This window comes from Colobus angolensis, unplaced genomic scaffold (assembly GCF_000951035.1).
Source record: "Colobus angolensis palliatus isolate OR3802 unplaced genomic scaffold, Cang.pa_1.0 Scaffold361, whole genome shotgun sequence".
Classification (NCBI taxonomy): Eukaryota; Metazoa; Chordata; class Mammalia; order Primates; family Cercopithecidae; genus Colobus; species Colobus angolensis.
Genome location: NW_012116944.1, coordinates 1,580,680 through 1,605,831, shown reverse-complemented (window position 1 = coordinate 1,605,831; position 25,152 = coordinate 1,580,680). Strand labels below are relative to the sequence as shown.

Genomic DNA, 25,152 nt, shown 5'->3' with positions numbered 1-25,152 from the left:
CTGAGGAGTGCTTTACTTCCAATTATGTGGTCAATTTTGGAATAAGTGTGATGTGGTGCTGAGAAGAATGTATATTCTTTTGATTTGGGGTGGAGAGTTCTGTAGATGTCTATTAGGTCTGCTTGGTGCAGAGTTGAGTTCAATTCCTGGGTATCCTTGTTAACTTTCTGTCTCAATCTGTCTAATGTTGACAGTGGGGTGTTAAAGTCTTCCATTATTATTGTATGGGAGTCTTAGTCTCTTTGTAAGTCTCTAAGGACTTACTTTATGAATCTGGGTGCTCCTGTATTGGGTGCATATATATTTAGGATAGTTAGCTCTTCTTGTTGGAGTGATCCCTTTACCATTATGTAATGGCCTCCTTTGTCTCTTTTGATCTTTGTTGGTTTAAAGTCTGTTTTATCAGAGACTAGGATTGCAACTCCTGCCTTTTTTGTTTTCCATTTGCTTGGTAGGTCTTCCTCCATCCCTTTATTTTGAGCCTATGTGTGTCTCTGCATGTGAGATGTGTCTCCTGAATACAGCAAACTGATGAGTCTTGACTCTTTATCCAATTTGCCAGTCTGTGTCTTTTAATTGTAGCATCTAGCCCGTTTACATTTAAGTTTAATATTGTTATGTGTGAACTTTATCCTGTCATTATGATGTTAGCTGGTTATTTTGCTTTTTAGTTGATGCAGTTTCTTCCTAGTATCGATGGTCTTTACATTTTGGCATGTTTTTGCAGTGGCTGGTACCTGCTGTTCCTTTCTATGTTTAGTGCTTCATTCAGGAGCTCTTGTAGGTCAGGCCTGGTGGTGACAAAATCTCTCAGCATTTGCTTAAGACACTTAATATTATTGTCAATAATCAATGACAGAGAATTTTGAAAATGCAAGAGAAAAGAGACTCGTCACACGTAAAAGAACTTCAATATGACTATCAGTTGACTTCTCAGCAGAAATCCCATGGGTCACAAAGGAGTGGGATGATATACTCAAAGTGATGAAAGGAAAAAACTGTCTTTCAATGGTACTTTACTCAGCAAAGCTGTCCTTTGTAAAGGAAGGAGAGATGAAAATTATCCCAGACAGACAAAAGCTAAGAGAGTTTATCACCACTAGGACTGCCTTGCAAGAAATGCCAAATGAAATTATTCAAGCTGAAATGAAAAGACACAAATGAGTAGCACAAATGTATTTTTATTCTTTGTTAAAAATAAATATGCAGTCAAATCCAAAATACTCTAATATTTGTAATGATGGTGTTTAAATTCATTTTAACTCTAGTATAAATGTTAAAAGACAAAAATATTAAAAATAACTGTAGCTCCACCAATGTTAATGGATACACAATATAACAAAACTAAATCATAACATCAAAAACATAAAATGGGGAGTAAAAGTGTAGAGTTACCAGCTTCAAATAGACTCATAACTACAAGATATTTTGTATAACCCCATTGTAACATCAAAATGGAAATCCATAGTAGATACACAAAAGATAAAGAATCAAACCATACCACTATTGAAAATCAAGAAATTACAAAGGAAGATACCAAGAGAGGTATAAAGGAACCAAAGAACTACAAAACAATCAGAAAACAACAAAATGACAATAGTAAATCCACAATGGAATGTTAAAAAAGGGGCATACTGCCATTTGTGACAACATGGATGAACCTGGAGGACGTTATGCTAAGTGAAATAAACCAGATACAAACAGACAAATACTGCATAATATAACTTATATGTCAGACCTCAAAAGTTGAACTCATAGAAACAGAGAGTAGAATTGTAGTAACAGGGATTGAGTGTGAGGACAATGGGGAGATGTTGGTCAAAGAAAGGTTGACCTTTCATTTGTAAGATGAATAACTTTTAGAGATATAATGTACAGTGTGGTGACTATAGTTCATAATATATCCTTGAAATTTGCTAACAGGGTAGATTTTAAATGCTCTCAACACACACACAGACACACACACACATAGAGGTCAGTATGTGAAGTGATAGATATGTTAACTTGATTGTGGTAATGGTGTTATAATGTATGTGTGTATGTATGTGTGTGTATATATATATACACACACACACATATATATCAAATCACAGTATATACCGTAATAGATATACTTTTTGTCAATCACTCCTAAGCTTAAAAACTCACCATCTTCAAAGCAATCACTCCTTTTATGCCCACATTTCGTCAGGGAATGATTTTGTCCCATTAAGTACCGTTTCCCATATATTGTTTGATTTAAAGATTTGTTTCCCCCATCTTTTCATTGTGCACTCTGAACTACTATTGGCCCAACTATATTTACATAAACAGTTTTAAACTTAAGGATCAATTATTGTTATTTTTGTTTAGAAAATGTTTTTATGAATATTGATGGCTTTTTCTTTTGAGATTGCACTGTATTCATATAGTATACTTTACTAACTGTACCTTATTTATATTTTACCAGCTAGGGAGCTGTGAGGAACTCAAAATATCCAAGACTTTGGGCCTAAATTTCTAAAAATGGTCATTAAAATAGGAAGTATTAAAGGAGTGTGGGTTGTGGACTTTTGTACTGATTAGCGTAAACATTTGAAAAGTGTAAAAGTAGTGCTACAAAATATTTCAGGTTTACGTATCTTTATTATATGTTCAGTCAAAGCTATCAAAATCACTTCTTACAGTTTTATTATAATTGCAAAATAAATATTTTATAAAACTTTCTGAGTAATCTTTTATAATCTTTAGCGGATATAAGTTCATTTAATTTATTTAGAAGTGTTGCATAAAACTCCTTTCCTATATTTTCTAATATGTAAGTATCATTGAGAGGCTCTGTTGTGAAAAAGTACATATTGTAGAAATGTTAGGAATTTGTGGTAAATTTGTCTTCATTGATTTTTCAGGTTTTAGAATTTCTGTTGCAGTCATAATATTCTAGTCTGACATTTTTTCTTTTTTTTTTTTTTGAGAGAAGCAATGAGATGATGGCAAAGTGTATATGTCCCATTTTTTATTGCTTTTAATCAAATGTTACTTTCTCATAAACTGCAGAGTGAACCTTTCTGCACCGAGTAATTATGCTGATATGTTGTACATTCTTAATACTCCTTAAAAGTGAGGGAAAATAAACATATCAAATGTCAAATAGCATGCAAAAATTTCTCTACTAATCTAAGAGTAAGAGTTATATGTTTGGATTCCCTTGATCATATCTCTCTTTTTGAGGATGGTACCAACAACCCAATAGGAATTTACCATAAAAAAAAATCCACACAAACACTGATATAATACTACTAATATAAGACATTTTCTTATAATTTATACTGAAACCATAATAAAAACGTTGTTTATACTTAATGGGACAATCCAGGGAGGGAAAGAATACAGGGCTGAACACCAGTTCATATGAGAAGGCTCTGAGGTTTTGGTTGTTAAAAGTCACTCTGCACCAGCATGTGATGTGTCTGCAGTGCTGTTATAAATGCCATTTTAGGCAGATTTGACAGAGGGATTGGGAAGTTTCGTAGACCTGTTGGGCTCTGCTAATCAGAAAACATCTCTAAAAAGATATAAGAAGAAATAAGAGCTGAAATGATAACTATTGTCGTAATCCTTTGTTTAGTTACTAATAACTAACATTTATGGAGTATTTACTGTGTTGAAGACACTGCTAAGCCCATTATGTTATCTTATTTAATCCTCACAACAATCTATTTTTATGGACATCTACTGTATTCCATAGCCCATGGTAGAGATTAAGGATTCAAAAAATTAAAATTGCCTGGCTTAGAGTCAGTTCGTAGAAGGACCCACCAAGAGAAGTAGGGTGAGTGCCCAAGGAAAAAGTGATCAAGAATATAACAGTTGGTAAAGCTGTGACAGAGTCTGAAGGACTGTCATGGATATGCTAAGGGGATGACATTTTTAATGTAGAGGAAGGGGGAATAAAGGCACAAAAATTATGAGGAAACAGATATCAGTCACTCTAGTGAAATCCAGATAGTTGTCTAATGCTTGTGTTCTAAAACTTGGTACATAGTCTGTTTCGTGAGGGGTATAAAAACTGGACACAGTGTCTCCCATCAGATCACAGGGCCTACAGACTGATGACGGCAGGTATATGGATAATGGGGTAGCATGGAATAGGCCTGTTAAAGGACCAAGCAGTGTCATGGGAAACCAGCAGAGGTAGAGATTTACTTTGCACTGGAGAGATCTGACAAAACATGACATTTGTGTTAACCTTAATGTGCTGAGGATTGGACAGATGGAGCCAAAATAACAGTGCAGTGTCCAGTGGTTTCAGGAACAGAAGCATGAAGATAGGAAATTATAGGACATTTTGGTGCAATGGTGAGTATTTTGGTTTGGTTGTAGTGTGAATTTTATGAAGGAAATAATGGAAGAGAAAGCTAAACAGCTGGGCACAGTCCTGATCATGAGGTCTTTGAAAACCACAGCAGACAGTTTGCCATCTTAATTCTGTGTAATTGGGAAATCATTGAAGGCTTTTGGGGAGAAAGATGGTTTTAAGGAAATGATTTTTTAACAGATCACCTTTGCTTTTTGATAAAATAGTTTTCTTACTGTCACTAAAAATGTGTCAGTTTAGATGATAGTTTAGGAGGAATGTTACATAGAAGGAAGCATGCCAGGAGTGGGAAGTTTTTAAATCTGTGCTCATTTACTGGCTTGGATCATGGTGTCATCTTGACTGTGACTCCAGTTCCTAGGAGTGTCTGGCCCATGGTAGACATTTGGTGAGCCTTGGGGAAGGGTGTAAAGGACAGGTAGAACTTCAAGTTCTCTTCCAGGTCCAAAGTTCTTTGATATAATTCCAGAAGTTAACATAGCTTCTGAAACAAGATTTCATAAAAAGATCTAATTCTGTGGCCAAAGTATAAAAGTTGTTGGATTTTAACTCCAATAAAATATACAAGTTTTTTTTTTGTTGTTGTTGTTGTTGTTTTTTAAAGCAAGAGTTAAGCAACAATTAGATTCAGTTGTGGCTTCTGTCACATGCCCCTGTTCTTACTGTTTTCCCCCGTGTCTCTCATGATAACTGAAAGGAAGTAATGATTAACTCAAATTTGGTGTTGTCCTATTGATTAGCTTTCACATTTTAAATATAATTGCTGACATTATATTAAAAAATATAATTGTTGAAAATTTCTGAACCAAAGATAAATACCAGCTTGTAGTATGCCATACCAAAACTGAACACTTGAAGGTTTCAAGATCTGTTCCCTGAATGTCTGCAAAATTCCACACTACTTACAGCAGGACTTAGCTTTCTTAGCCTTTCTGAGAATCTGTAGATGCACTCAGAAAAGTTTACCAGCACACGTGTACATAGCCTTTGGTTGCAGTTACAGGCAGGCTTGTTTACAGGCCTCGTGAAGATAATCCATAGGCACCCCCACACCTCAGTAGGAAGCAAATTCAGTGGTTACGGAAATCTCACGTCAATGTATTTTAGGTTGTCACCAAAAAGATGCGTACCGCGTATCTCTTTAAAACAATGCTTTTTGAGATGGAACATACAAATAAATGCCTTTAGAGGTAAAAGTTGTATGGGAGCCAAGAAAATATTAAATTCAAAAATGCTGCGGATCCACACATATTTCTTAAAGATCCTATAAACATTACAACACATTTATCAAGGAACATTTGAAGGTGCCAAGATACTTCCAGTAATAAGTGTGATTATATGATTAAAATGCATTTGCATAGCCTTTCGGGAAGTGGAGGATGGATACAAGGAGAGAAAATAAAGAGGAAACTGCATTAGTGATTCTCTACTGTAGTTTTGAAGTTGACTTGTATTGAACAATAAGTTAGAAAAACACCAATTTTTCTAAAAAAGTATATGCTAAGACCTAAGGAATATTATTTTTAACCTATAGAAAGTATGGAATTGACCCGCTAAAAGTTAGTACTTCTGTGGAGAAAGGAGACCAACACAAATCTTCACCACCCCAACCCCAACCCCTGCCCACACACTTCCTCATTAAAAGAAGAAAGGAATTGGTGGAATGAGTGTGGTATCAGGCTCACTCTGCCAGAAAACAGAGTTAACTCCAAATGGTTTAAGAAACTCTAAAAAAGGGGCTGTTTACAGTAGACAGGGTTAAGTGAGAAGGCAATGGCTATAAATAGATGATGAGGCACAAAAACTGGCAACAGCTGGAAGCCATTATCATCACTGAAGGGGCAAGGGGAGGACAAGGTATTGTGGGAGCCCAGTGAAAAAGGAAACTGCCAAGAGACTACTCAGTGGAATTGTAGTCATGGAGCCATGCAGCCACTGCCAGGGTGCTGGTCCAGCTTGCTAGGCACCAAGCAGGGTAGAGCCAAAGACAGAATAGCCCCAGGGCAGCAGCAAATGGCGCATAACCAGGTACCGTTCTCAACTCTTGGACTTCTCTGCTGAGAAGACAAAATATCTTTTAAGTTGCCATCCTGGCGAAACTATTTGTTACGAGGGTACTGTTCTGTGAGGTTTATATTGCTTACGTTAATAGGCGGCTTAATCACACCCTGAGAATGATACCCAAATATTGCTTTTCTAAATGTCCTTGTTTGGGAGACATTGGAAAATTCTTTAAAGAAAGAGCAATATACCCCCACTACCAGGATTGTCCTTTTCTTCCATTTATTCCAGAAACCATTACTGCAGGAAAAGAGAGATGTTGCCATAAATGTTGGAAAGAATTCCTTGTGTAGTTAGTGGTGACCATAAACATATGGCCTTCACTAACTGTTTGTCCTCTGTTCCAACCTTGTCTTTCCATGACAGTTAACCCCATCATTACAGTTTCACTGGGAAATTCTGTATTCAGAGCCAAAGTATGTCAGTAAAATATTAAAAGTAACAGCACAACAAATAAAAAGAGATAAAGTTGAGAAACTGCATGGCAAAAAGCCTGTCACGGAATTGTAGAGAAGAAAGAGGGAATTTTTTTTTTTTTAAATCTAATTGAGAAAGCATTGTTGTCATTATTGCTAACATTTAAAGGTCTTAATTTTTAAGGGAATTCTTGAAACATTGTACTTGGGAAAACAGGAAGTTCTGACTTGAATACATTTTGTTTTAAAGTACAAGGATGTAATTTGAGTGAATTGATCTCAGACTTTACAGATGATCTTTTAAGGTGTGAGTATTTTTCTGCATTATAAAAGTATAATTGTTCGTAATGGAAAATACAGAAGAGCTTAGAGCATAAAATAAAATAGAAATTACCCGTGACTCTGTTGCTTAGAAGTAATCACTATTAATTTGGTTTTCTTCTTTTCTTCTTAGTATATCTGTATTCTTAAAATTATGGTATTGTGATCCTTCATTAATATTTCCAAATTACTTTCCAGATTTTCTCCACTGGTTTTTATTTCCACCAAAAGTATGGGAATTTAACTGTATCCTTGTTGGGCTTGTAATTTTAAAGACTTTTGCCGATTTTATTTTAAAAAGTGATTTAAGAAGGTTGAACTTTATTCATAATTACATATTTACTTACCATTTTGTATTGAATTATTTATCCATGTCTTTTGCCCATTTCCCTAAGAGACAATTAGTATTTTTTAAAAATTATTTTTAGGAGCTCTTTGTATGGAAAGAAATTTCAGAAGATCATCTTTCTTGTTAGAAAAGATAGGACTAATTGGTAACCCTTATCAGGTGATTGTTTGTTGCAATTTTTTGATGCCTTCTTGCTTTTAGAAAAACCAGTTTTAAAGGACTAAGCTCAAAATTTTTGTTATTTAAGATATTTAAGGGCTGGGTGCCATTTCTCATGCCTGTAATCCCAACACTTGGGGAGGATCACTTAAGGCCAGGAGTTCGAGACCAGCCTGACCAACATGGAGAAACTCCATCTCTACTAAAAAATACAAAAAATTAGCCTGGCATGGCGGCGTGCAACTGTAAACCCAGCTACATGGGAGGCTGAGGCAGGAGATTCACTGGAATCTGGGAGGCGGAAGTTGCAGTGAGCTGAGATTGTGCCACTGCACTCCACCCTAGGTGACAGAGTGAGACTCTGGCTCGGGGAGAAAAAAAAAAAGACATTTAAGCAGGAACATTGCCTTTGGATAAGTGCTTGATGAATTCTGACTTAGAACAATTTCTAAGATACTATTCTTAAGAAAAATAAAGGATTGTTTTGAAGTTATTTGACAATTAAAACTTTATTCCCATCTCCTCACCAAAGATACAAAGCTCTTAGGACTGAGAAATTAGGATCCTTCATTCCTATTTTATGAGAAAAATAAATAATACACAGTTGGGGTGAGGAATAATGCACAGCTGGGGAGAGGAATAGGCATATTGTACCACTATATGTGGCATCATGAAAAAACTATTAACAGCTGTTGTTAAGCTAGTCTGTAGAAAGTGGGAGTGAGAAGAAGGCAGATAGGCATTTTCCAAGTGATAATTTTCTTTAGGGACCACTTACCTAATATTAGGCCCTTTCAATTTTTGTAAAGATTACCAACTTTGAGATCACGAACAAGCTTGAAACACAGTCTTTAACACACAGAGTCAATTGAACCCATAATTAGCTGCTCTTTAGTGTAACATATAAAGCAAAGATGAGAAAGGTAAAGAATTTTAATATCAGTCTCAAGTTGGTAAGTTATTTTTAGAATCGAATTCCTAGAGGTTTTGCTGTTTCCTGCGTGTACCTGTAATTGTTCCTTGAATCTCTTCAAGAGACAGAATTTCCGGTTTCTAAAATCTTATCTGAGTAGGTCAGACATAAAGAGATCTTGTATATGGTATGATGTGGTCACCTTTTTATTTATGGGACTTTCTTAGTCTAATGTGTGTGAACTCTTAAATGCATAGTGTCTTACTCTGTAACAGCAACCAGCAGTTGTGTGTTAAGATTTTTCACGAAGAGTCCCAGCTGTTGTAAAAAGGAACAATCTGCCCTCGCCACAGATTACAGTGCTTTGGGTCTAGACTGCAGGCAATACTTCTGGGACCTGTCCTGCACACTGTGAACATCAGTATTCCTGGGAGAGAGAAGGCAGATTAGTCACTTCTGGCTCTTAGAAGTTCTTGCATAACTTGCTGTTATCTCAGTACAATTTCCTGGGGATGCTTTATCCTGGCATGTGCCTCTACCCCTACTTCAGTGCCCCCTCCTTTATCAAAAGGACCATTGAGTATTGGACTGGGATGCCATTGCCATTGCAGAGGGCTGGTATTGTTTCCTCCTCTTCATCCTGGATCCTCGCATTATTGTTTTTGCCATGTAGAGTGTCTTGGCTTTGTTTCCACCATCGCAAGCGTTGCCCATCTCCCACTCATACTTATGTCAGCGACCTCCCTTGCAATAACCTATCACTACCCATGCTTTCTGTAGAATTGTTATATACAAACCATTCTGGTGATTCCAGATTTCCTCCTGGCACTTGAATTTCTTTCCTCCCCTTCCCAGAATCCTCTTCCTTATCTCTGGAATATAGAGCTCAGATGCCAAGAGGCTGCGGGAAACTAATTGAGTTAGGCTTTGTGTTTCTTTCTTTTTCCACCCTCTGTGTTCCAAAGCTGATTTCTCTTGTGCTTTGGATTTTTCCCTGCCCTCCTTCTATCTGAACAGCAACTTTGAGATTATGTTTGGGGTTTAGTTTACACTGTATAAGACAAAGTGGTTTATAAGATAAGGTAGTTTATCCTTTCCCAGTTGTCACACTCCTTAAATACATCTGTTGTTGATTATTTCATCTGGTATGCCTTGATTTTTGCTTTCTACTTTGTTTGCATTTCATTGTTCTTCTCTGAGATTATTTCTAGGCTTTTTTGCTGAGCCCCCATAACTCTGTTTCTGATTAAGTAAACAGCTTTGATAAGTCACAGTGGAATCTTAACACAAACTGGCATGTGCACAATTTACCTTTTCTCTCCATTAAGCTGCATTTCCTCCTGAAGTTGAAAAGTCAGGGAGAATAGTTCTAATAGCACAGCATCCTTGTATTTTAAACTCTTCCATTGCTGATTATATTGGAAATACTGGTATTCCATCACCAAAAGCTCTCATTTATCTTCCACCTAGTTCTGAATTTTCTCAAGTTGGTAGCTCTTTTCTATCCAATTGGTGAACCGTTCACAGGCTTCACCTTGGTATGTGAATGGACCTCCCACCCTTTCCTTGCATTCAGTAAGAACCTGCCTGAAGTATTCATTACTGTAGTGATGAGGGCACCTGCTCCCCAATCATTGCCAAAAAGAGAGCTGAAAATGCCTTTAGAACTAGCCATACTTGCTTTCTTAAAATTTGCTTACATCACTCCTGCCACTACCATGTCAAAAATACTTTCTCTGTTAAGTGTTAAGTTTCATTCAGAAAAAAATAGAATCTTGATAGGAAGTTGCCATGGGACCTTACTGTGTATAGGTTGATATGGATACTAATGGGAACATTAATCTCATGAAAATTAGGTTTTTGAATTTAAAATACATTTGTTTTTGCACTGCTTGCTGTCTGTTCCTCTTCTTTTTTAGTTGACTAGTAAGGACATTATTTTTTCGGTTTTAAAATAAGATGCTGGCTAGGTATGGTAGCTCAAGCCTGTAATCTTAGCACTTTGGGAGGCCAAGTCGACGGATGGCTTGAGTCCAGGAGTTCGAGATCAACCTGGGCAATGTGGTGAGGCCCCCCCCATCTCTACAAAAAATTAGCGAGGCATGGTGGCCCATGCCTGTAGTCTCAGCTACTCAGAAGGCTGAGGTAGGAGGATCGTTTGAGCCTGGGAGGTGGCGGTTGCAGTGAGCTGAGTTCACACCACTGCACACCAGCCTGGGTGACAGAAGAAGACCCTGTCTCAAAAAGTTAATTAATTAATTTAATAAGATACATAAGGATGATTTTATGCTTTATCCTAAAGCAATATACAGGTAACCCTTGAACAAGTGGGGCTCAGGGATGTTGACCTGCCACACAAAAAAACACACATAATTTTTGACTCCCCAAAAACTTTACTAATAGCCTGCTGTTGACCAGATGCCTACCAGTAACATAAAAGGTTGATTAGCATATATTTTGTGTGTTATATTTATTAGATACAGTAGTCTTAACAATAAATGAAGCTAGAGAAAAGAAATTTTATTAAGAAAATTCTAAGGGGGAGAAAATAGATTTACTATTAAGTGGAAGTGGATCATCATAAAAGTCTTCATCCACGTCGTCTTCACATTGAGTAGCCTGAGGAAGAGGAATGGTGGGGGGAGTTGATCTTGCTGCCTTAGGGGCAGCAGATAAATTCCGGCTGTAGTTGGACCCACATGGTTCAAATCCATGTTGTTCAAGGGTCAACTGTATTTGGTGTAGGGAATGCCTAGAGCAGGTGGATTTGTTCTTTATCCCGGTTGTATCACCTGACATGTTATGGCTGCTTACTAACGTTTTGCTTTAACTGTGTGTGGCTTGGGCTCTTTTACTCCTCTCTTGAAATATACTTTGCTTTTTTATTAGAATTCTTACTGTCAAAGAACATTCCTTGAAATAATCTGGAATCCATCTCACTGGCCACAAAATAAATGTGAAGTGCATAGGTTTCTAGTCATCCTGTTTGCTCTTTTAAAATCATTTCCAGTCAGGCTTCATAAGTCAGCTCAGGTGTGTTCTCCATCTCTTGATAAGTATGTATTTTCACTGTAAAAAATGTGATATCGGTATGTTATTTGGCCCACATACAGTTTTTGTTTAAAAAAGAAAGTCAATTTCTTAAGAAACCAGGGGGAAACATGTTTCACCGTAAAATATGGGCAGTGGTCAGTTGACTATGAGTAGAATTCACTTTTGCTGATCACCAAAGTGACTTGCCGACATAATAGTCATCAAAATAGAAGCCATTTTAGATGGCTCAGGTAGGGTTTGAAGTAGAATCTCGTCTTTGTAATGGGTTGTCAGTGCATTTGTTTTGTGCCTAAAAGCACATTATTCAGGAAATGCCAGTGGGGTGAACACTGCCTTTCATCCACTTTGATACAAAAATCACACATTCTTAAAATGTGCAAAATAAGAGGAAAGCCAGTTGTAGATGTGTCACCAAGATTTAGGCTAGTTTAAGGTTCTTGGAAACATTTTAGATTTTAAGTGAGCTACCCACCATAAGTTATCAAAAATTATAAAATAAAGTTGCTTATTAGTTTAAGAACCTTCTAGTACTATTTTGTACCAAAGAAATGTACATTTATATGGAAATATAGCAGTGATCTGACTGAATTTCCTCATTTATTTTTTGAGGAAACTATACTCGAGTGATTCAGTGACTTTTCCAAGGTGACAGAGCTTGTTTATGGCTAAATTGCGATTAACTGTAGACACCACATATTTTCACCACATCATAAAGGAAATCTGCAGTCAATTGCGACGTCAAAGGCATTAAAAGTTAATACATTCTGTGTGATACATTCTGGCTTTTCCTAGCTTTTCCCTATATGATTCCAAGTGAACCAACGCCCTTGAGAAGCCTGGGGCTTTTTCTGACGCCTTTTTTTCTTTCCCCCCTGAGATTTTTTCACAAAATTGTAAGCCTAGGGCTACATTCTTTCTTACATAAAAATTTTGGCCATTATTACTTTGGAACTACTTACCGACTGTTGACATATTCCCAGTGGTTGCAAAGAATCTCAGAGGAAGTTGGAGCTGTGCCTTAGTGTTTGTCAACACTGGCCACTCTCGACAGATCCAGGCCCCAGGTAATGCCCGTCTTGATTATATTGTTTCAGAGGTAAAGCACTTTTGGAAGAAATCAAACTTGAAACAAATGTGAAAGAGTTCCACGCCAGGGGAAAATAAATTCTGTCCACTCGTCTGTTTGACAGTTTTGTTTATGTACATAATATGTACAACAGCCATCCAGATTTGAAGCCATTTATAATATATGGAACTTTTCCCTGTAAACAAAAGGACAGCTCTGATAGGATAACTTTTGTTTTGTTTTTGTTGTGAGTGGGAAGGTGGTCAAGGGATTTTCTATTGTTTCTGTTTTCTAAATGTACATGCCTAGGGTGGAAGAAATACTGTGAATTTAGGGGGTTGAATCTTTTTCTCAGCAGCACTTAATCATGGAGACAGGAAAGTGGCTACAGATTGTTGATGAAAGATTGACTTAAATTCGTCATGTGTCAATAGCACATTACTGTCTGTAGCATAATAAATGCAAATGGCTGACATGAGTATTTTCTGTAGATTTTGCTGTGGAATAGGAATGAAGTGGGAAGGAGGTTTAGGGGCCTGAAGAAAGAAGGAAGAGGCAATAAAATATTCACTAATGTTTCCAGGGGTGGGAATGTTTCCAAGGATGGAAAACCACAGAGTAGAAACCAGAGTACCAAGAGACAATCTTTTAAAAGCGTAACTAAACTTCACATAAAGTCATAAAAACATTCAGTATTCTTAGAATAGAGTAAGGTAGAGAAAATAAAATTTTAACTTTAAATATTGAAATACTTTATTTTTATTGAAAATATGGTTTTTAGCAGGGATCCTTATGACAGTTGTTGCCTTGTTAAGTCCTTACAAATATCCATACGAAAGTCACAAGAACCTTTGTGTTCAAAGGTTTAACATTTTTAAAAAGGAGCATTTTTTTTCTGTTTGGCATTATTCACATATAAAATACCCATTTCATATGCATGTCCATTACAGCTTCCTACTACTTAGTGAAGATTGGATTACCATCTGGTCACTTTCTCTTCCTTAGGATGGCACCAGAGAGATGTGAGCAGATGGGTAGGACAGGAATCTAAAAACCAGAAATTGAGATGAAGATCTAACAGTTTTTTGTATTTTTAAAGAGGTGCTAAGATCAGAATATTTGAGCTCAGAACTTTTTTGGAAAGTACAGGACACACAGTCACCTGGGATATGAGCTTTAGACTCTTTCTATAGACTTCCATCTCCTCTCTCTGTATTTAGCCATTTCCTAAATTATAGGTGCCACCTGTCCATTCAACAACAACTTATTGAATATCTACCACTTGTTTGGCACCGTGGTGGTTACAAAACCAAGTTAAACATGACCCCTGTGTTCAGGGAACTTGAGGCTTGGTTTTAAAGTAATAATTTTTTTTTAAGAGTAAATGTCTCAAAACCTTCATGCCTAAGTTGGAGTTCTTCAAAGCAATTCATTTTGGGAGGGAGAAGCTCTATACTTATTTCCTATTTTTCTATTATACCATCCTCTAACCCTCTTTATAGTTGACTTTTTCCTCAATTTTATGTTTATTGATGTGGTTAATACTTTGACTTTTCTCTGTCGAGTATTTACAGAATGGATCTAAAGGAAATCTTAATCCGTTGTGGTATTACACAGACATGTTCGAATTGTAAACTGTTAACAGTCATTGAAAAACAGAGACCTGTATTTCAGGGGTTGAAATCAATAAATTAAGATCAACCTGGAAAAAAGGACACATCTTGTATGCATCTTTTAAGCAAGAGCCAAAAAGGAAATGAAAAACACAATGCTTCTAGCCACTATCGCAAACTAAACTGGAATTTTGTCATGTTTGTTTTTCTCTGTCCTTATTAAGCTTGACTATTTGAAGAACCACTTTCCAAAAAAGCACTGATTCAGACCCTGGAGGTAGATGTGTTACATGTTGGTGACCATGCATGCATGCTCATGTACCTTTGTGCCCACCGATGATTTATATATTTGGCCACTAGATGGTGCCCTTTCACTTTGAATGAAAGTGTATTTTCTGTTGAGGTGTTTACTTTTTATTTTGCTTGTTCTGTTGTTGCAAAGATGGTGGAAAATCATCTTCTTCCTTGATTTAAGAAAATCATATTCTCTCTTAAATCGGATATGAGGCTACCTGTCCCTCTGTGTATACATAGGAATTTTAATGTGATCAACCTGTAAAGTAATACATTTGTAGATTATCATACCACTCAAAACTTACAGTTAATTTATTTTGTGGGGAAAATACAAATTTATTCTAAAGAAGTGTTTTGTATAGTATGTATAGGACCAACACATAAATGACTACAATTGAAATATCTATGTGGTTTAGTCTGCTGTTCAAGTTAACAATCACTTGAAAAGCCAATAAAATGCCGATTACTGAGTTCTCAAGGCCCAGAAACCTGTATTTTAACAGCCGTGTTTTGAGAAACACTGGGCTCTAATCACCCACAGTAGTAGCGAACATTTTCAGTAGAGGTTAACTTCATTGTCAGCCAACAGTAAACCAAAGTTAAGGATAGTTGAGAGTGAAATTTTGAAGGTAGACAGCTCTTTAAAACCTGATTGAAAGTAGACAGCAACTTGAAAACCTGATTGAAGAGGGAATTAAAGAGGCTAGTCCCCACCCTGAGGCTTTGTGATATCTCCCTCTACCTGGAAGGTTCCAGCTCAGCCAAGTGTCTTACCTTCTTTAAGCCTGTTGCCTAGCCGAGTTATTATGGACGAAATAAGAATGATTGAATAAAATGATCTGTCTGTTTACTTAAGTGTGATAAAAGTTGGCTAGAGTGTAATAGAGAAGGGCAGTCCTAGTTCTTGTTGGGATGCATTAGAGAGCAAGCAATGGGAATGAGATGCTGTTGGGCTCTCTCCTAACTTATGTCAGTCAGACACCCCTTGTGCCTTGATGTTAGGCCCCTCATTTCATGATAACTGATGCTTAACATTTTGGAAAGTTTTAACCACTCTTAAGACCTTTGACCTTCACAGTGTCCCTGTGACAGGTTAAGTGTCAGGGGAGGGATTACAAAATAGGGTAAGGAAGGGTGCTTGAGACCCCAAGCAGCCACCAGGAAAGGGTGGGGGCCGGAGGTGGTGACAGAGACTCAAATTAAGCACAGCTGCTGGACATCTCCCCAGGAGGCCAGAGGCATTCCTGAACTCTGAAGATTGGTGCGCCGTTATTAACTGTGATTTTACCATCCTGGTCCTAACAGTGGGTAGCTTTAAGAAAAATGGTTTCCTCCCTTCTTTCCTTCCTCCCTCTTTTTTGGTGAGGGGGGTGGCAATTGCCCAATTGCAACGTAAGAATATATGCTCTCTGTGGCATTTTCACCTGGGCTGTGGGATGGGGGTGGGAGATCACAGTGTCAGGAGAGTATGTGTGGTTTAGATAAAATCCCCAGCCGGTGATTCTCATTCCTTATCCTAGAGAATAGATGCTTTAGGAATTAAAGGATTCAGGCAGAACTGGTGGTAAATTGTGAAAGGTGTGAAAGGTGCTCAGTAAACATTTACTGACTCTTTGCTGACTTGATGCATAGTACAGGACATAAAAGACTTAGCCAAGAAGTCAGTACATTGTAGGCACTCAGTAAGGTTGAGACATGATCAATGGTTGTGATAATCATAATGAATTATCTCTATGTTATTCAGTTTTATCATAAAGCTAATGGGTATAGAACTTTTGACTTATCCTAGTATGATACTGGTCTGTGTCAGACTGACTTGTAAAATAAGGGAATACCTGGATTGCTGGGCAACTTGAAAACCTGATTGAGGAGGGAATTAAGAAGGCTAGTCCCCACCCTGAGGCTTTGGCTCTGATATCTCCCTCTACCTGGAAGGTTCCAGCTCAGCCAAGTGTCTTACCTCCTTTAAGCCTTTACTCAGATCTCCTTTTCTCTATGAAGTCTGATACTCCTCAAGACTCTCTCATAGCTGGTACTTCCTCCTCTTTTTGTCTTGCTCTCCTTTTTCTTTTTTCATAACATGTGTGTTATGATTATCTAATTATTAATTAGTTAATGTGGACTAATTCTTGGTGGACAGGGATCTTTCTTCTTTACTTATCTATTCTCTCGTCCCTGGAACAGTGCCTGGCACATAGTAGAAGTACAGAAAAGTTTGGTGAATGAATGAATGCTTTTCTATAGAAAGTTTAGTGGCAGTAATAAACAATATTAGTCACTCAATACTAATTCTGGATAAATACTGAATTAAATATTCCTGAATAAAAGTTAAGATTTTTTTTTCTATTAGCCTTCACTGTAGTGATGTCTTTTAAATTAAGTTATTGCATAAAGTGTGGATTCAGAGTTCGAAGACGTGGGATTATAATGTCCAAGCTCCTGAGTGGTTTTCTGGGACAAGTTACTAAACCACTCTGTGCTTTAGTTTCCTCTGTAAACAACCTCATGAATCTGTGCTGTGGATTAAGTGAATTGATGCACTTCAACCCTTAGAACAGGGCAGAGACTTGTAGCAGGAGCTCAATTAATAAATCCAGTTTATTAAAAATTATGCTATTTTTATTTTGCAATTATATGATATACTTATTTTGAAAAAAAGAAATGTAAGTTTAAATGGTTAAGCTAATTTTAAGGAAGAAAGTCACAGATAAATGAAAACTTGGGCATTTTCCGTATTCCTGTTGTTACTACAATAACACACCTAGAATTTTATATTAATGGTAAACTCCAAATATTGAGTTTATTATGGAACCTCTTATGTTTTAAAGTCAATTTTAAAACAGAGTTTTTAAAACAATTTTAAACAGAGTTTGGGAGTTTCGCACAAGGCTTTTATTTCTTATTTCTTATAGATCCCCATATTAAGGTTTCTGGAAAGAAAGAAGATGTTAAAGAAGCCAAGGAAATGATCATGTCTGTCTTAGACACAAAAGTAAGTGAATGTTAAGGACACTCAGATGTCAGAACCTTGTCTCTGCAAGGGCTACTTCATGCCGTTATGAAAGAACCATTTGGAGAAGAAAAACCAGGAGAAAGTAATGGTGGGTTTTAAGATAAGCACATGTGATTCTACAGTGGATGTAAAGTTCTGTTTAATATTTGAATAGGTTCTCCCATGCTGGGTAATTGAACTATACATACACACACCCACAACTATATATACCTATATCTACATACATATGTATGTATTGTGTATGTATGTGTATATATGTACACATGTACATCTTCAGAAATAGAAATTGGCCCTGATTAATATAGAGTAAGTAATAAGGATTGTAGGAATTAGATTATTTGCTTTTATGATGTCAGTAGAATACCAGAATGATCTTCTGCATAGCTCTGTGTTGAATGTGTGTAATGGCATGAAATTTGGTGCTTTCTTTTTTGTGATCCCGTGCTCTCTTTCTCTCTCTCTCTCTCTCTGTCTCTAGTTATATGTATAGAGAGATAACAGGGAAATTTAAATATGTAAAAATTTATACTCATTTGTGAGAGTTTATTTTCTTTAACAAACACATCTAAATCACTTATTGTATACCAGGTACTTATTGTATACCAGGCACTTTGCTAAGTACTCTGCATTTTACACATATTAATTTGTTTGATCCTCATAACTGACTCAGCATAAAGGTATTAAGTAATTTGTTCAGGACCCTAGAGCCAGTTAAGTGGAGAGGTGGGATTCAAATCCAGGCTGTCTCATTCTTAACCACTTTGTCTTGCCACCTGGCATTTCATTAGAATCATCTCTGATTGCTCTTGTTTTCATTCTTTCTTTCTGTTCTTTGTTGGTTTTCTTCAAAATGGTTTTTAAAAAATTACTCCCCTGATAATTATTGAATAGCTTAGAATTTTCTTCAGGAAAAGGGGATTTTTTGTGTGTGTTTTAAAGGTTAAACTGAAAGAATTAAACTTAAAAATCGAAATATATTTAATGGGCGTAAATTTAAAATTTAAGAATTCGCAAGGTTAACATTAACATATTTTGATATTTTGATTTTACTTCTTAAAGACTGAATAATTTCAGTAGCAGTCTTCTAAATGAGAAAGGATTTTGTCAGTCTTTATGATTTTACAGCACTAAATTCCCCAAATTAAATATAGTCCAATATGACCACAGCATTTTTATTTATTATGTCTTAGAAGTTTCCATTTTGCTTTAATGTAACTAATGTACTTTGAATTTCTTTATTTAAGCCATTTTGTGGCCAGTTATCTGCACTTTGTGATCTCTTTCTCCCTTCTTTCTACCAGCAAGAGTAATAGGTCTACTTTGTAAAGTTCAATATATAGTAATATAGGAGTTGTGAAAGCAGTGATTGTAAAAACTTCCTTATTCACAGTTTTGAGGTTTATCATTTCTAGTTTTGTATCATCTTAGTTATATAGTCCCACTAGCATGCTTGTAATTGTGTTTTCATCTGCTTTTAGTTATTTGGATTAAATGTTTCATGAATAATGTCTTTAAAGACAGACTGAGTAATTTATCTGTTAACTGTAGCTGACTTTATTTAAAGACTTCTTTCCCAAAAAAATTATCTTGGTAAAAAATAAATTTTTCTATTTCTTCTGACAAATCTGTCTTAAAATGAGAATTTCTTTTTTCATAATCAGAGAAATGAATAGCAGGAGAACATTTATAGATTAAGATGATCTTATTAAGAAATTCATAATATTTCCCACTGACTCACTTTTTTGCTAATACCATTCCCTTGAGGGAAAGGCATTTAGGATGTCATTCTTTTCTTTTTCATGCATCAAGTAATAATACATTATTTTCACATAGAGCAATCGAGTCACTTTGAAGATGGATGTTTCACACACAGAACATTCACATGTAATCGGTAAAGGTGGCAACAATATTAAAAAAGTGATGGAAGAAACTGGATGCCATATCCACTTTCCAGATTCCAACAGGAATAACCAAGCAGAAAAAAGCAACCAGGTGGTTTGTCTTTTCACATGAACTTTTATGGGATGAATTACAGCCTTAATTTTCAGTTTGCCTATCTTTTTTTGTGAGAGGTGAGACCAAAAAAAAAAAAAAAATCACGTAGATGACATATAGTGTAGATTGTACAACTTGCTGCAAGGAGATTGAAGGTACTTTGCTTTTTTGAGGAGATGAGTTGTAGATGGGCCAGGTCTTGATCTTGAAATCATTGATAAAAAATAGGGGAAAATGTAATGGCCACAAAACAGAACCTTAAAGAAAGGCTGAGAGAGCATATCGTTTAGGATCTGGAAGCTTGCCTAGTCCAGAAACCTATCCATTGCCTGGTTCTGTCTACAGAGACCTAGAAGTAGGTACCTCCATGGCACACCAGATCACCTTCTGAGGAGCAGTGCATTCATTAGTGCCTGACTTCTTACATTGCCTTAATTATGTCTCTCTAGTTTATACACATTTGTGCTAGTTCTCTGTTTGGCAGTCAATGGAACTCACCTGTCCTCATGCAAGCAGTTTCGGTACTTGAAGAACAGATCTCCTGGGGGTGTGGGGCTTTCAGTAAGTCCAGTGGGTCAAACAGATCAGTTGACACAGATTACCTGAGGATCTCATTAAAATGCAAATTCTGATTAAGCAGGTCTAGATGGGGGCCTGAGATCCTTTATTTTTAACAAGTTTCTGGATAATACCTCTGTATTTGTCCCTGGATGACACTTTTAGTAGCAAGCATATAGATTATCTGGAAAAGCAGATGTGAGTTTGATTAAAATAAATCTAACCCTGTATTTTCCTCCTTTTATAGGTATCTATAGCGGGACAACCAGCAGGAGTAGAATCTGCCCGAGTGAGAATTCGGGTAACTATTTATTTAACATTGTAAATTGATGTCAGCAACATTTGCATTATAAGGCATTAAAAATATAATAATTTATCATTTTATAACCAAATCATGTTCAATCAGTAGGAAATAGTGGCAAAAGTTATTTTAATATCTATCATAGCCTTCATTATTTAAATGTTTATTGTATATGTTCAAAAAGTGAGTTTCTATGTTATGTATAAACTTTTTTCATTGAAAATGTTTCTCAGAGATGTTCTGGATTTTATCTGACTCAGTTTTTCTAGTTTTTATTCAATGATCATAAAGAGGCCTAAGGAAAAAATGTCACCGGCAATGTGAGTTACAAACTCTCAGGTTTCACAAAAGGCTCCCATCATTTAAAAACACTTGTAGGCCAGTTGTGGTGGCTCACACCTATAATCCCAGCACTTTGGGAGGCCAAGGCAGGATGATCACTTGAGGCCAGGAGTTCGTGGCCAGCCTGAACAATATAGCAAGACCCCATCTGTCTCTACAAAACATTTTTAAAAATTAGCCAGGTACAGTGGCACATGCCTGTAGTCCCACTATTCAGGAAGCCAAGGTGAGAGGATCACTTGAGCCTAGGAGGTTGAGGCGGTAGTGAGCTGGGATGACACCACTGCTCTCCAGCCTGGGTGACAGAGCAAGACTCTGACTCAAAAAAAAAGAAAAAAAAACTTTATATAATGTAGCTAAACTTAATATATATAAGGGCAGTTTATGTTTTAAAATCCATCTTCAGAAAAGAATCAATGAATGATACACATGTCTGAATGTCTAATGCTTTAACTCTCTGCTTTGGATTCTCATCATTTCATTTTAGGAGCTGCTTCCTTTGGTGCTGATGTTTGAGCTACCAATTGCTGGAATTCTTCAACCAGTTCCTGATCCTAATTCCCCCTCTATTCAGCATATATCACAAACGTACAATATTTCAGTATCATTTAAACAGCGTTCCCGAATGTATGGTGCTACTGTCATAGTGCGAGGGTCTCAGAATAACACTAGTGCTGTGAAGGTAAATTATTCAGATAATTCTGCACATCCTATCTGTACAAATTATATGGGTTTTATTTTTAAAGAATATTAGACTAATTTGATTTCTAGAATTTTCCTTCATTCTACATTTTGGTTTGCAGAATATGCTGTATTTTTCCATAGCTGTTAGAAATGCAATAGAATCTTTCCCTCTATATGGACAGTTAATGCATAGGATGATTTCCTTCCCACCCTTTTCTCTTAGGAAGGAACTGCCATGCTTTTAGAACATCTTGCTGGGAGCTTAGCATCAGCTATTCCTGTGAGCACACAACTAGATATTGCGGCTCAACATCATCTCTTTATGATGGGTCGAAATGGGAGCAACATCAAACATATCATGCAGAGAACAGGTGCTCAGATCCACTTTCCTGATCCCAGTAATCCACAAAAGAAATCCACCGTCTACCTCCAGGGCACTATTGAGTCTGTCTGTCTTGCAAGGCAATATCTCATGGTAAGGTTACTGAAATAAGTGTTACAATTTCTTTAAACCTCTTTGGATACAGTGCATGTTTTTGCACCCACTGTACTAATGTGATATTTAGGAAAGCACTTTGGAAGCCTCTTCAAATAAGGAAGTTTCTTGCTAAAAGGAAATAAGCTAGAAGGGTAAGGTTCATAGTGCCTCAACAGGTTCAATTTCATTGCATATGTAATTTTATTTCAGTGTTTTCTTTTTGACTTAGATTAAACACGGAAGACATTATAGTGAAATAATTGACTACATTTTGTGGAAAGGATGGAAGGTGACTGTTTTCATCTGACCTGTAATATTAGTGTGCAGTTTGTATTTGGCAAAAAAAAAAAAAAGTCCTCTGTTTAAACAGAAAAGTAAAAATACTGTTTAAATTTCACCATCAAAGACAAATTTTGTCAGCCCAAAATGTTTGTATATTTCATAAATCTTGGATACAATTAAAAAATACTATTTAAGCCACAAATTGGAGTGTCACTTATTGAAGGAAGAAAAGCCAAGTTATATGTTATAATTCAATACTACTTTACTACTTCTAATTTATAATTGCAATATTTCTATCCTTCCCATATTTGTTTAAAACCCCTTGACTGGGCGTGGTGCCTCATGCCTGTAATCCCAGCACTTTGGGAGGCCAAGGTGGGCAGATCACTTGAGGTCAAAATCAAGACCAGCCTGGCCAACATAGTACCTCATTTCTATTAAAAATATAAAAATTAGCCGATATAGTGGTGGACGCTTGTAATCCCAGTTACTCAGGAGGCTGAGGCAGGAGAATCACTTGAACCTAGAAAGCAGAGTTTGCAGTAAGCCCGGATGGCACCACTGCACTCTAGCCTGGGCAACAGAGGGAGACTCCATTTCAAAAATGAAAAATGAAATGAAATGAAATGAAATGAAATATCCCAGTGTATGGATTGATCGTATAGTAACAAAATGGATGGACGTGATGCTGGGCTCACAAATATTTGTATTAAAAACACCATTGTATTCTCTCATTCAGTGCTTGACCTTTAGTGGCATTTGAATCAGTAAGCCTCAGGTGTGACATTTAGTATTATTAACTTGCAGAGTTTATTTTTGAGAAACTTTCAGAAAATCTAAGTTTTTATTGTCGAGTCCATTCCTCTGACAGATGAGAACTTGGAATCATTAATAAGATTGTAATCCATGATTTTAAGAAATTTGTTGTGAATGATTTTTTTTAACCAACCTTATTTTCTGAGGTTATTTTTAATATACTGTACTACAAGTCAGATTTATATTTATATCCAAGAATTGTTGTAACTAATCTTCATTTTTTTCTGCTTTACAAGTTCTTTAGATGTTACTTTTTTAGTTCAGTGAAATTTTTCAAATATTCTCTACAGTTATTAATCCACATTTATACTTTGACCATACCTGCCAAAAATAATGACACATATTATGGCACAACATTGAAATAACTGAGGGAGAAATTAAAAGGCTTTAACTCATACTTTAAATACCATCACCATTTTGTATAGCACTATTCTTACAAAAATCACTTTCTGGCCGGGCACGGTGGTTTACACCTGTAATCCCAACACTTTGGGAGGCTGAGGCAGGCGGATCACAATGTCGGGGGTTCGAGACCACCCTGGCCAATGTGGTGAAACCATGTCTCTACTAAAAATACACACAAAAATTAGCTGGGCCTGGTGGTGAAGGCCTGTAATCCCAGCTACTCGAGAGGCTGAGATAGGAGAATTGCTTGAACCCCGGAGGCTGAGGTTGCAGTGAGCCGAGATCGCGCCACTGCACTCCAGCCTAGGCGACAGAGCAAGACTCCATTAAAAAAAAAAAAAAAATCGCTTTCTTCCACAGGAGAAATGGAGCATAGTATTTTATTTCCTTTTCTTTTTTTATTTTAGGCAGGGTCTCACTTGGTTGCTCAGGCTGGAGTGTAGTAGTGTGTTCTCAACTCACTGCAATCTCTGCCTCCTGGGTTGAAGTGATTCTCATGCCTCAGCCTTCGGAGTAGCTGAGATTACAGTCGTGTGCTACCATGCCCAGCTAATTTTTGTAATATTAGTAGAGGTGAGGTTTCACTATGTTGGCCAGGCTGATCTCAAACTCTTGGCCTCAAGTGATCCGCCCACCTAAGCCTCCCAGAGTGCTGAGATTATAGGCATGAGCCACGGTTCCCAGCTTAGTAATTCATTTAAATCCTAGTATGCTTAATGGTAACCTCTCCTGATACACATTTACAAATTCCAGTACCCAGTGGGCTAACACTGGAAATTCTCTGCATCAGAGAAAGTATATTACATTGTTCCTGGACTCAGTAGATCAGAGACTGTATGAAGAGCATTAGAGAAAAGAAAAATCTAAAAAATGAGATAGTTAAGGGACAATAGTAACAATTTACTCCAGGAAGGAGTAAAGGTTTAAGCTACATTAGGTTAAGTAGGATTTATATTGGTGAAGATGCCTTTGATGAGTTAAGACAGGGGTCCTCAATCCCAGGGACACGGACCGGACCAATACTGATCAGTGGTCTGTTAGGAACTAAACCACACAGCAGGAGGTGAGCAAGGGAAGCTTCATGTGTGTTAACAGGGGCTTCCCATCGCTCACATGACCACCTGAGCTCCACCTCCTGTGAGATTAGCAGTGGCATAAGATTCTCATAGGGGCATGAACTCTATTGTGAACCATGCATGCAAGAGATTTAGGTTGCGTGCTCCTTAGGAGATCCAATGCCTGATGATCTGTCACTGTCTCCCATCACCTCCAGATGGGACCGTCTAGTTGCAGGAAAACAAGCTCAGGGCCCCCACTGATTTTACATTATGGTGAGTTGTATAATTATTTAATTATATGTTACAATGTAATAATAATAGAAATAAAGTGCCAAATAAATGTAATGTGCTTGAATCATCTGAAACCATTCCCCCTTCCCTCCCCCTCCCCTGGTCCATGAAAAAATTGTCTTCCGTGAAACTGCTCTGTGGTACCAAAAAGGTTGGGGACCCCTGAGTTAAGATACCAAGGTACAAGATCCTCTTAAAGGATTGTTGAGAGGCTGGCCTAATCTGGAGGAAGGGGAAGACATATAGACAAAGACCTGTGGTTGGACAAGCAAGTCTGGGCTAAAATGTGGAACTCTTTAAAATGCTTGATCATGTTTAGTTTTCAT

At 36.9% G+C, this 25,152-nt stretch overlaps 1 protein-coding gene across 1 annotated transcript in view; it reads left to right on the top strand.

The window, feature by feature from the left end:
• Positions 1-25,152, top strand: part of BICC1 (BicC family RNA binding protein 1) — a 324,759-nt gene that overhangs the window by 261,389 nt on the left and 38,218 nt on the right. The window contains exons 4-8 of the mRNA XM_011953455.1: positions 17,516-17,595; positions 19,450-19,608; positions 20,417-20,470; positions 21,300-21,494; positions 21,720-21,971. Coding sequence (XP_011808845.1) covers positions 17,516-17,595; positions 19,450-19,608; positions 20,417-20,470; positions 21,300-21,494; positions 21,720-21,971 — 740 coding nt within the window. The remainder of the gene's footprint in view (positions 1-17,515; positions 17,596-19,449; positions 19,609-20,416; positions 20,471-21,299; positions 21,495-21,719; positions 21,972-25,152) is intronic.